The following is a 13,395-nucleotide window of genomic DNA, read 5'->3' as shown; positions in this document are numbered from 1 at the left end:
AAAAGAAACACTACTTGTTGCGACTTTGATTTGAAGGCCATGGAATAGGAGCAAGCGTTCTGGTAGTGGCAACACCGGGAAATGGGATTCAGCCTTAGATTACTAGAGGGGCCTCTCCGCTATCATCTGCTCATCAGTAGTGCTTCTATCCTTCATTCTTCTCTTCAATCTCTCCTGCACAGGCTCCGTTCGAGGTGTGAGTATAGACGAAGTGTGAAAAAAAGCTGGCAGCGAGGCGAATTCCCTTGCTTTCCTTTCTTTGTCACCTCTCTTGCTCTCCACTCTGCAATATGCTCTTTTTCCCCACGTCCTTTGCTTCCTTCACTTGCCACCTTATTCCCCCCTCGGCTCATTGCACCTCTTATACATTATATTTCCACCCCTCTGCTCCACCCTCCCCTCACGCCCCCCTCCCCCAATCCTCTTTTCTTTTTTTTTTTTTTTCCTGCTTCATAATATGTAACATGATTTAGCCCTTCCCTGTTCATCCAGCGTAAATTTAATCCCAGCCATTCTGGGTTGGCTGCTGCTGCTGCGTCTCCCATTTTTCTCATTTCTGCCCCTATCCTGACACACTTGCTGCTCCCGACACAATAGACTCCTCAACGTTCAGCCTGTTTGCATGATAAGAAGTTCTTTCCTTATAATAAATGCTGATGCACAAGGTCAAGCACAACCCGAGTGGCACATGCTGGCGCTATAGAAGCCTCCCACACCGTGACAAACAAAGCATGAGGGAAGGCCTCCCAACAAGACAGCAATTATTTGAATAATTTTCACAGCTCACGTGGTTACCAAAGGGGCTGGCTGCACTCTGTTGTGGTTTTATCTGCTGCCCATTGAAAAGGCATTAGTGGCATCCATTAGCACTCAATGGGAAGTGTGTTTACTAGTGTCAACAAGGTCAGGGGAGGCGATCCAAACATGGAGACGAAGATAAAATAGGTTGCTTGGCTTTTTTTTGTTGTTTTTTTTTCCCTCTCCTTGAAGTTCCCGAGAGTCCCTACAGATTGCCCAACAGCTTTGTTCACCTTGTGCGTGTTGTTTGCTTAACTGCGTGTTGGTAACGTGTCGAAGGAGCAGCACAACATGGCACAGGGATAATCAGTCACTAGATCACAGGTCAGGGTCTTACACTGTGGGCACAATCCATCTGAATCCAGCAGCTGTTGGTGGAAGGTGGGGAGAGGAATGAGTTGAGAGCAAGAAAATAAAAGGTGGCAAGGTGGATCAGGTGGAGAGAGGAGCCAAGGAGAGGCTGCTGAAAGCCAAATGACAAACTAGGAGGGCAAAGGGGGAGTATTTGTAAAATCAGTCTTTGTGGTGGTTTTAGTCAGATTTAAACAGCTAATGGCTATGTAGTCTGACTGAATTGTCACAGTTGCATAACCTTGTTCTAAACTCAAAGTTTTTGCAGTTTTGAAACTGAAACAGTCGTTTTTTAAATTATTTGTACAAATTACTTAGATTAATCTGAAGCACCTATTTTTTAGAATTTAATTGGTTTGAAGGTTTTTTTGATTTATTTGTTTGGAGAGACAATTTTATGGTTGACTGTAAAAAAATTTTAGGTTTATTTTGAAACTATAAATATATATGTTGCATTATTTTAGTTATAGTTGTTTCAAAGAGAAATCTGACAGGTCAGAACAGAAATGGGAATTGGCCCAGAGATCTGCAATCAGTTCATCTCTTACATCTGTAAAAAAAAAAAAAAACTCTTTGAAAACTTTCAACAGTATTTGAATAAATCCAATGTTTAGAACCAGAAACAAATGTTAGTGGTTTATAGCGTAACTGATGTCATAACCACACAGTTCACAGAATTGACCAGAAAGTTAATAAATGGGTAAAATCTGATAGTAATTTGCCACAGACACATGAGTGAGATGGGACCGTGATAGCTTTTGTTCTAACATCACAGCAGGTGCTTTTAAACCAATTATTAGACAGACAAATGTCACCAGACCCAATTAGCTTCCTGCTGTGCTTCATGTTGGCTGATCCATTTATAGGAAAGCAACATATAACCAAAAAACAGCAACACTGGAAGCTTTTGTTTGGCCGAAATTAGTCTGGTTTTTAGTCTGAGGCCTAAAGTCTGGGACAGAAAGTCTGGGACAGAAAATCTGGCGGCACCACCCAGAAAGATAGTTTATGACCGTGAGAGGCTTGTTTTCAGGGAGGTCATGGGAGGCTGTAAGGCGGCGGGGGGAGAGAGTAAATAAGTAAGTATAGCAAATAAACTCTTCTGATGTGTGGTTGTCAGGGTCTTTCATGTGGAGGCTACACTTGAGGGCATAGCTTAGCCTAGCTTTAGGGATGTTATTACACATGCCGGCTGATCAGGAGCGATGTGTGAGAAACAGCCTTGTCACTCGGTCTTAAATCACATCATCACGAGCTGAGGAGGGAAAGGAAAAGGAGAAATAGGCTGAGAAACAGAAGGGAGTAATTGTACCAAAATAAAAAAAAGAACGAAGAACATATAAGAAAAGATGTTTATCCAGTGAGTTACTGAAAGCTGATTCAATAAAATGCACTATAAAGTCTGACATTAAGGACCTACTTAAAAATCTGAGTAAAAATGCTGTTTTTAATTCTAAGCGAAGCGATAAAACAATTCATTCTACTGACATTACCATATGTTGACTGGACAGAACTCCTTTGGGTTGTTGTTTACATCTTCAAATCTCTTTTAAATTAGTTAAGTGTGGTCTCTTAAACAAAATATATTATTGAATGAGGTAAAATAAAGATTCAGCACACCAACATGGTGTTCTGATTTTTGTTATGATACATTAGATATTTGTACAGAATTTACCTCAACTATCAGTCTCACTAACTATTGTTTGGTTTAAAGTCCTTAACTCAATGATAAGTTTGTATGTAAAACCTCTCTAAAACCAAGGAAAATTGGGATGGAGGATGGATTTAGCTTTAGACTGGAGCAACAGAGTACCAAAACTGTGATGATGCAAACAATTAAATCCAACCACCTGTTTCACTTCCAAAGTCAAGTTGAACACATTTAGGTATATCTTTTTAATTTTGATTTTTTTTTTTTGTTGTTGTTGTTGTTGAGATGTTGTTAGCTAGTAGTTTTATTCCATCGTAACTTTGCAAACTTTGTCAAACTAACAGATGAAATAAGATAAGATAATACAACAAAATAGCAAGATTTGAATTTATGATTTAAATGTGCATTTACAAATCAGCTCAATTAAAGCAGTTGTTCAGATCGTTGGATTTGGGCTTTTGTGGAAAGGTTAGGAACAAATCAATGTCTTACCTGTGGTAGATAGCTCATTAATGACCTCAGTTTGGAGAACATGGTTTAGTTCTGGCAGATTGACGAGGTAACGGCTACTGTGAGTGGGGCGAGTTTTTGAAAATGCCATTTTACAAGCCTTAACACTACCGTGAGTTTCAGATACCATGGTTTTTTTTCTGGCAGAAATATTATATTCCTGCTGGAAGTGCTACAGCTAGCACTTTTATGAGCTATCTACATCAGGTAAGACATTAATTGTTTATAACCTTAACACAGTTGCAGCTAAAGTAAAAATCAAAAAGCTTGCTGCAGTTTTCGACCATCAGCTTCACTGTGAGCCTCGCTTATCACAATTTAAAAAACGTAATTATTGCATTCTTTAACTTTGCAAGTCTGGAGGAAAAAGGAAAGTCCCTGCCTCAAAAATGTGCATTTGCTGTGCCTGGCTGGGTACGATACTAATTATTTGAATGAAGTGCAGTGCAGCTCGCATACTGTGGAGTTTAGCTGTGCCTTTGTCCTCACATGTGTTGGACTAATTACAGAGAGTTTAGCTCTTTAATAGATTTGGTGGCATTTTTGTGGCTGCTTTATTCTGTTAGGGTAACAAACCATGACTTCACTATTTTCTTTAAGTTTGGCTTAGACTGTTTGTGAGTCTAATAAATAAAAAACAGCATTTAAAAAAATGCCTGAAGCTGTGAAATGTGAATTTATTTTAGTTGCACAAAGGATGAGCACAATGTTGTACAACTGATAAGTCTAACCCAGGCTGAAAAGGTTCAACATTGTACCATTGTATTTTGATGTTAGGTCCTGGTTTCCCGGTGGCTATTGCCTTTCGTCTGTGTGTTTGTGTGTCTGTTATCAAAATATCTCCTGAACCACTGAAGGAATTTTAATAAAACTTGCAGAAACTAATCATTGTGTGTACATCTAAAACTAATTAACTTTTGAAGTCAACCCGATTCAAGATGCCGCCTCAGCCAGTTGAACTAAAAAAAAAAAAAAACCCACAAAATTTGCTATGTTTCCATCAATTTTACAGATACTGAGGTAAAATTTGACATGGTAGTAGCTTGGAGTCATTCATTCATGTTTCAAAAATGACATTTCACAATATCCTTGAGATCGCAAATAACATTATTTTTAAGGTTTGACCAGAACGGCTACAACTCTATACTTTCTTTTGTTGTAAGATTTTAGATTAAAACGCTGGCATAGAAGGTGGCGGGTGATATGCATTCTTTCAAGAGCTGCTAGGCCTGAAATATGTTTTGGTTTTTTTCAAGTTGTTACAGCGTGTGAGAGAACGTGGAAACAGCAGATTTGTTGTGATGTTGATGTTATAAACCCGCTGCTTTGGGGACCTCATAACCATTCTGCTCGCATTTGTTCCCATAAGTTTATTGCAGTGTGGCTGGAATATGAGATAAAATGACTGATTCTTTGTTTATTGTTTCTCTTTTTTTACCCTTAATAATATTGCTTGTCTAAAAAGAGCAGCATACCAAGCAAGCGCCCTGAAATTAGAATCGAGAGCAGCCTTTTATGTGGAATATAAACATCCTCTCCCCTCATTCTTTTTCACATTTCTGATAAGAATCATGGGGAAGGAGGGAGAGAAGACAGTTCAACAGCTCCTTTCTTTTTTCCTACCCGCCCCCCCTCTCCTTTTTTCTAATTAACATGGTGCATGTTGTCAGGCTTTGTTTAATAATGCATGATTGCTATCAGCAGCAAAACCCTTTGAATGAAACACTACTGAATGGGAACACAACAATACCACCAGGGGCTCAGGAAGAAAGACAAGATTGTTTTTTGTTGTTTTTCTTTTCTAGTGTAATAAATGTTCAATGAAAAGCATCAGTGCCACCAAATGTATGACAGTGAACGTGTTGCGTGCAATGCTAAATTTCCACACGAAGGATGGAATGGGAAAGGTGAAGCAAACTTTAAAGGAATAGTTTAGATCTGAAGTGTGGTTCTGTGGATATTCGATAAACAATATCCCACCTGTTGTAGATAAGTAGCTCTTTGAATGACCTCAGTTGAAAGAAATTGTTTAATTCTGACAAGCTAATGGCTGACAGCTAGTTAGAGCTTACCACTAGTGGTACCTGTGCTATCTCTAGTGGTTGGAATTACATGTATACAATCATTATAAGAATATAAGACATAATAAATTATATAAAAATACACTGATAATGCCATAAAACATATTTGATCTATTTTTATCCAATTAATTGAGGCATTTATATCAAATATAAATGCAAACTTCTACCATGTTGTCATTTCTTTCTAAAGTGATACTCAAAAGTTCAACTGCTGATGTAGACTAATGGAAACAAGGCAGATGATCTGAACAATGGACATGTATTTTTAAGTAGCAGAACAGTTGACACTATTGGCTTTTTGACAGGTAGCTTATCACGTTTTAGCACATTATTAAGCAAAGTGTTGTATCGGATTAACACAACAAATCAGTAAATTCTCACAGCTATGATTTTCGTGAGACATGGTTTGTGGGGTGTGTTTTAGCTGTGCTTACATTCGATTGTCCTTGTATTTACTCACATGGCACAGCCTTTTAGCCATCTCGCTGGTTGTTACACAACATGCAGATGGTTCTGTTTGCCTCTTTCACCGTGTGTGTGTGCGTTATTGGGTTTGTGTGTGTGTTCATGCAGGGTTTGAATCTGGAAGGGGAGGGCTGCTGAGCACTGCAACTTCAGTCCAACCAATGTCATTTTGCAAATTCACACTTCATCAATTAGCTGAAAGGGAATCACTTAGACGTGGCAAGGCAGATACGTAAAACAATAACCTGAGGAGACGAACGGCAGTGCTGCATGTATGGATCACACTGCAGCGCCGTCTCCTCACACTCCGCTGGGGGTTTTTAAAGTCCAGTTGGTTTTAATCAAACTCACTGTCACTACAAAACCCAGCTTGTGTGAAAATTCCGCCCATATTCTCATAGGTATGCATATGCATCTGTATTTGTGCATGCTTATGTGTCGGTGGCGGTGAGAGCGGGGGATAAGATTGCCTCAAATTGATTCCCTTCGCCGCCACACGTCCCCCGCTCTCGCTACTGGCCCCGCAGCGCTTGGAGACAGGTAGTCGTGTCTATCTCCCCCCAACACAAATCGAGTGTGACAGGTGCGCTATCTTCCCGTCTTTTCTGCCATTTACAGCCCACAGAAATGAAAGGGAGAGAGCTGGGAGCGGGAAAGAGGATGATTGGTAACAGGGAAATGAGGTACTTTGTCATCATCGTGCCTAGTGATTTGGCTTAGGGGGGGTCTTGTTTTTGTCTCTTTTCTTACCCCCCTTTAATGCGTGGCAGTCAAATCTGCAGATAAACAGTTCAATATAATGTCATCCCTGCTGAACACAGTTACTAAATTTCCCAAACTTCGAAGAAATCCAACATGGTAGCTGTTTTACCTAGAACTCCACCCATCGCTACGGCTGGAACAACAGTTTGCTGCAGAACAATGCAGGCAGACCAGCCATTTACCAACCCTAAGTACAGTTTGACAGTCAGATTAGCTGGGAGCCGTGTTATGAGCCGAAGTCTACCGCAAAGCATCCATCACTAAGGATCAAGCTCAGGCTTAAGCAAATGGATGACAAGGGATAGAGGGAGTCGGCAGCTAATGCCAGTTCACTGTATCCCATTGATTTTTTACAGCCGTGTACTGCTCCTTCGATAAAAGGCTCAAACGGGCATGGAAACGGTCAGCTGCTCTGTCTTAAAGATTTTATTTGAAGAAAAGTGAAAATCTGTAATTATGTGTCTATACTAAAGCCATGATACAACTCACTCTGTTTACTGTATGAATAAGAGGTACTAAAGCATTTTAAGTTCTTTTATACCTTAGGATATTGTATATTGTCTTATTTTATCTTATATTACATTGTATTGTATCGTATCTTGTTGTTTTGCATATTATTATACAGTATTGCATCATCACCTATTGTAGCATATTTTATCACATCGTTTTGTATTCTACTGTAACACATTACATTACATTGTATGTAGCCAAATTCAACTGAGAAGTTGTTCAGGGTTTCACTATGTATTATCCAGAAGAATTTTGACAGTTGACCTAAATTTTTTATGTATTTATTTTTATATTGCTTATTACTTATTACAGTGGGTTCTTTAAGTATAACAGACATCAAGGCCGATCTGAGGGAGAGTTAAAATACTCTTTAATTATGCAGCATGTTTGATTGGTGATCGCGACCCATGCTGTGAAGACAAAATCATGTTAACTCGCCCTTTTATCTGTGTGATTTTTCCTTCTCTCACGCGCGTGTGCTCGCTATCTCTGTCTCTCATGCACACGTGCACGCGCATCGTGTGAAGTGACTGTTCCATTTAGGGAACTGTCAGAATATACCCCGTGAGCACATCAGGCCGTTCCTATCCTCTGTCAGCTCCAGCCGAGGCTGTGTGGGGGTATGTCAGAAATGTGCGGGGATAGATAAAACCCATGGAGCCAAACAGCTTTGTTTCATTCATTCATTCATTCCCTCTCTCTGTTTTTTCCCCTACTTCCTTCTTCTTTCCCTGTCTTCCCATCCCTTCTTTCCTTGTACAGGCTGTGAATACCCTGCATCTGAGAAATCAGACCAGACTGACTCACAGGGCTCTGTGAGCCAGTGCCACCGAGGCTGCCAAAGCATGCTGGTGTCAAGCTGTCCCACCATGCACAGAGCCAGACCCACGCTGCTGCTGCCGCTGCTGCTCATCCAGGGTCTGCTCCTCCACCTCGCCGACGCTCAAAGTAAGTCCACTATACTTGTTCACGTAGGCCTCCAAATCACTGTCCTTCTGAGCTTGGTAATATTGTTTCTTTTTTTTTCTTTTAACTTGTCACACACCTAATAAAAGCAATATTATTAAATGTTTGCAATACAACTTTAAACTCCATTAAACATGCAGGTTGATACATATACAAAATGACTGTTGCAAGTAGAATACTGCATCTTTCCACAAGTTCAAAGCACCAAACAAGGGTACCCACCTTTACATGTAAATCGACTGTAAAATGTAAGTAGTATTAGCTCAATACAGTTACTGAGGTAAAATTTGATCTGATAGTAGCTGAGAGTCATACTTTGAGTGCTAACTAATTGTGCAACATCCTTGTTTAAAACTTTGACATTTAAACATTCATACAATGTGATAAAATAGACAAACACAAAAATGGCTTTAAGGTAGTGAGTTTTACAGATGTTGAGCAAAGATTTAGCATGGTAGTAGCTGAGACACATTCTCAATTTATACTCTGAGAATGACCTGATTACTTGAAATGTGTTTTAAAACTTTGCCTCTAACTACTGGATTCAACCGAGTCTGTCAGCAAAAGATCTCATAAACCGCTTAATGAAATTTAATGCGACATTCAGAACGTAATCAATGGTTGTACATCTACAACTGATTAACTTTTGAAGTCAACTTAGTTCAATATAGCTGCCACAGCTCACTGTGCTTAACCTACTGTGAAAAGAAGAAACTACTTTTTTAGAGAGGAAAATCACAAAAAAGACTGCAACATTATCAAATTAACCAATTATGAGCTAAAGTTTGATATGACAGTCGCCGGTCCTCGTCCTCAACACATTAACTGATCTTGTTAGACCTTGCATAAAGTTGGCTATAAATGGGTATAACTTTGTTTCTTTTCATCGTTAGATGATCTAAATATAAAACTCTGGCATGAAAGACAGCGTTCCATTCCTTCGAGAAAAGCTAGATTTTCTTTTTTTTATCGCAGTTATGTTGTTTTTCCCCTTGGAACACATCTTTGTTTGAGAATTCCCAAACTCTTTTTCTCACTGAACCTCAAAATTTCTTCCACTCCATATTTTCAAAGTGCTTTTTTTCTGCAATAGTAACCAGAAATGCTCAGGCCTCAGCCCAAAATATCACAATGAAAAATCTTCTGAATTGAGTTACTTGACATGAGACACCTGCTCATTGATGTGTGACAACAGTTTTCAGACCTCATTGAGCTTTGGTCCTACACCAAAGATCCCCCCCCCCCTCCTTTTTTCACCTTTTTTTTTTAAACACTAAGATCCATGAATCATTAGCTCCTGGAGTCACAGTATGATGAATAAAATTTTTATTGCTCCCTCCGCGCCAACTGAAATCCCCTCAGTTGGGCTGAATATCTCTGACTGAAGGGCTCGTTCACCCAAGGTCATATACAACGGAGCCACGCAAAGTGAAATTGATGGGTGAAATTTTCCAACTTTGTGCTTGAGAAATGTTCCCTGCAATCTCCTGAAATGTGTTTTATTTTTCTTCCCTTTCCCTCCTGCCACATATGTCTCTCAGCGGGGTGGAGAGGCAAATGGAGGAGCCTATTCTCGTTTATCCTCTCGTTTTATGTGCCGCTCCGGGATTTATGGACACAGTTTAATTATGGGACCTTCCAAACAAAGCATTAATGGTCAATAAATGTCACTGAGGGAGTTTTTAGAAGTTCTGAAACTCCTGCATTCCACATTTCAGTTTAAATTAGCATAACATTTGATGTAGAAGGGGGGGAGACAGCTGTCTTGGTAAAAGGTTCAAACATTCCACTGTAACAGAGTCCTGCTCAACTGTACTCGACAGCCCCCCAAATCTTGACGCCTCAGTTTAAACCTTCCCCTTCCACAACCACCCGCAAGTAATTTCCTTCCTTCCGCTGTCTGGCTGCGAGCAGCTGCCGTTACCCCATACTCTCCTTAAAACAGCTGTGCTGGGTCATCATTTCCACGCCAAAACAAACTTAGCATGAGGGAGCCACAGTGGCTGTCTGTTAATGACTGAAAGGGGTGTCTGAGAGTTGGGGAGGTCATCTTGTCTGAAACCGAGGTGTGAGAGAAATCGCCTGTTCCTACTTCAGGCGGTACATTACAGCTCTGGGACTTATTTTTAGTCTCTGCTCCTGCGCCGTCTGATCTCCCTCTTGCATTCGTTTGTCCCTCTCTTTCCCAGCTTCCCTCCATTGTTGTTCATCCTAATCACTCTCTTGCCAATTTTCTCATTTTCTTCTTTGGGATTTTTCTGGCTCTGTTTTTTTTTTTTTTTTTTAATAATTTTTTTTTTGTTGTTGTTGCTCCTGCATCTTTTGCTGTTCGGAAGCAGTGCAACAGCCCCTTCCAGCGACTCACATAATTTCCTCAACTGTTCCGCTGCACAAGCATATCCTGCCAAGATAAATTCAGACTGTTCTTCATGTGTGGTTTGTACCGAGACCCCTTATACACAGTAGTTTACTGCTTTGTTTTTGTTTTGTTTTGGGGGGTTTTCTCCCACCCTGAAAATTCAAAAGATCAGACTGTGTTTCTAAAGTTTTTTGGTCTGTGTATGCTCTGGGGCCATTTGGGTGTGAACTAGCCTCCGGCTGTGGACATGGTGGAGGACACAAGACACACCAGCGCAGAAAATGGCTGAATCTGCCTGCTCAACAGATGGCACGTTCCTCAGAATCAGTCTTACCCTACACAGAGGACACTATAGTCCCCTTAAAAGGATTGTGAAAGACGTTAATATACATGTATATTTGTTGTCTTTCCAAGTCTTTCCAAGTGATACCTGTTGAAGAAGGCCTGAGAGATTTAAAAAAATATATTTTATGTTTTGTTTTTTTCCTCTTCTATTTTTCAGTCCTTGGCTGTCTCTCTGCTGCTCTCTCTTGTTCCCTTCTTCACCCTGCTCCACTTATACTCTTCAATTGCAGCTTGTTTAATTTGTGTGGCAAATTGGGCTTGGCGTCAGTGTGAAAGAAGGGCGTAATTGTCCCCGGTGAGCTGAGGGGGACAGAGCACAAGAGAGGCAACAAACAATTTGTGCCTTTTTACTGAACAGTAATGCAAAGAGAAAGTATCTGAGATGAGAGGATGTTTAGCATCTTCATCTGTGCAGGGAAAAAGGAAACTAAAAGTTTAGTCTCAAAACAAACAAACAAAAAAAACTGTTGGGTCTTGTGTTGAGACATAAGGTGATGACAATGTCAAAATCAAAAGGTTAAAATCATCAACATAAATAAAGGTGGACAATGCAACTCCATTAACTTTCATTGTCCAAAACTGAAGCCAAAAATGTATTTTTGTTCGGTGCCATGGTATGTTTTTGAAACCAGAGTCTGCTCACTACAAATGTTAGGCTGTAACCTTGATGCAAAGTCCCACCTACACACCCTTCCGACTCGCTAACAAAATGTTAGATTTGTTTATATGAAGGGGCAGGTCTTAAAGATTGTATTGCAACTTAACAAGTAGAGGTGCTTGTTTGTTGTAGTTTCAACTTCTCTGCTCTGGTCCTGCCTCCATCTATTAAAAAGGCTCATTTATTAAAATACATTAAAAACAAAACAAACAAACAGACAAAAGTGTAACCCCCCAAAGCAATTACATTTAAGATTTAAGTATTATTATTTGTTTTTCTTTCAGGAAAAAAAAAGCACATGGACAAAATTTGAATGGCAACAGAGTCAGGACAAATCTTGCCAGACATAAATAAATATATATAAACAAGTTACTATATAAACAAAGTTGTTGTTGTAGTTTCTAGCACATGCTCACTACACAAAGCAAAAACTGGCATCTGCAAAGTAGGCTGAGACATTGTTTTTCTGAAATTTCCGTTTGTGAAGAAAACACAAACACACCAAAAACTGTTTTGTTTTGTCTGGTTTTATTTGTATCTCCACTTTGGAAAGCATTTGTAAAGCCTTAGTTTTTTTCCTTGCTAAAATATTGTTTGCATGCAAAACAAAGAAGTAAACAAAAATATTAGTTAATGTGAAAAGAGTAAATCATTCAGGAGTTTGATATAAACCCAAAAATAGTTGTGTGGTTGGACCTACTAAAAAATAAGAAAATTTAAAAAACAGCTTTATGTTGTTACTGATCATTAGACTGCAGACTTATATTAATTAGTCTACATTTTACTAGACTAAAAATAGAAAATGTGCTAAATGTTTCAGGGTATTCATGTATTTTCCCTCAAAAATAAATTTAACACTTAAAAAAGCTTAAAGATATGATTATTTGAAATTTGCTGAATTGCTCTCTCTCTAACCCACTCCATCCCATTCTGTGCTGGACCATGTCAAACTCTCGGCCTAATGGTGTTTTAATTGATTTCTCACTTTGCTGGTGGATGGCATGGAGAGTCTCACTGAGCCAGCATGATTCTCTTTAACACGCTAAATGACTATTGACAGGCTCCCCCTTAACATGAAGATGTTAGCACCCAGAACTCATCTCTCGCTCACACATTCAGGCCTGTAATGTAGAGGCATTCACAGCCAGGCACTCACAGCAGCCACACACATCTAATGTATTAACAATCAAAGGTGAACTGCATGGGACAAAATCAGCAGATCGTCTATTGATGTTGCTCTTCTTTTTGATTTGTAGCACGATTTGAAAAAAGGCAGAATAAAGTTGAATCAGAGCAGGAATGTTCACATAATAAAGCCATAAAAATGCAGGTAAGCTTAAGGTTTGTTTCCTATTAGAGCAATTGTTGTCTCTAATCTTTAAATATGCTTTATTGTGCATGTGAAGAACCAGTTTTTGAATATATTTTCATTAAAAGATTTGTAGAAGCAGGTTTTGGTCATGGAGCATTGATTAATCTATTAGAAGTCATTTATTTGTAAAGTAGCAGTAAAAGTCAGCAACAGTATCTGTCAGTGATAAAAAAACTTGTCTTGAATGACAAACAAACTACAGCTGACTGTGTATTCTACACACCCTCCCAAAAACGTCACAACAGTTAAAGTCAGGCCATTTGAAACACCAAATTGTTAAAACAGGGTTGTTACATGGACATGTACATGAAACATGAAACCTTACTAGGACATTACAATTTACATTGTAGCATCTTAATAAAAGGGGAAATTCCAGAGTGCTGCCATGAGCACATGGCATTTAAAATAGCTGGAATGTTAAATTTAGAAAATGAACTTAATGTCACTTAATAAAACAGAACAAGCCCAAATCATCCTCATCATCATCGTAGTCCCATTGCTGAATTAAGTATGTTAAAAAAAACTTGTTTGATAAATTTCCTCTGAAAATAATTACACAGTTGTTGT

The 13,395-nt window shown here is 39.2% G+C and overlaps 1 protein-coding gene across 41 annotated transcripts in view; it reads left to right on the top strand.

The window, feature by feature from the left end:
- Nucleotides 1-13,395, top strand: part of LOC108234849 (protein tyrosine phosphatase receptor type D) — a 441,438-nt gene that overhangs the window by 324,168 nt on the left and 103,875 nt on the right. For all 41 annotated transcript variants that reach the window (XM_017414393.3, XM_017414387.3, XM_017414372.3 and 38 more), the window contains one exon: nt 7,891-8,076. In XM_017414393.3, the coding sequence (XP_017269882.1) occupies nt 7,974-8,076 (103 nt within the window). In that variant the 5' untranslated portion in view covers nt 7,891-7,973. The remainder of the gene's footprint in view (nt 1-7,890; nt 8,077-13,395) is intronic.

Source organism: Kryptolebias marmoratus, linkage group LG7, assembly GCF_001649575.2.
Source record: "Kryptolebias marmoratus isolate JLee-2015 linkage group LG7, ASM164957v2, whole genome shotgun sequence".
Taxonomy (NCBI): Eukaryota; Metazoa; Chordata; class Actinopteri; order Cyprinodontiformes; family Rivulidae; genus Kryptolebias; species Kryptolebias marmoratus.
Note: the sequence above shows the minus strand (reverse complement) of the source record. Positions and strands in the feature narration are given on the sequence as shown.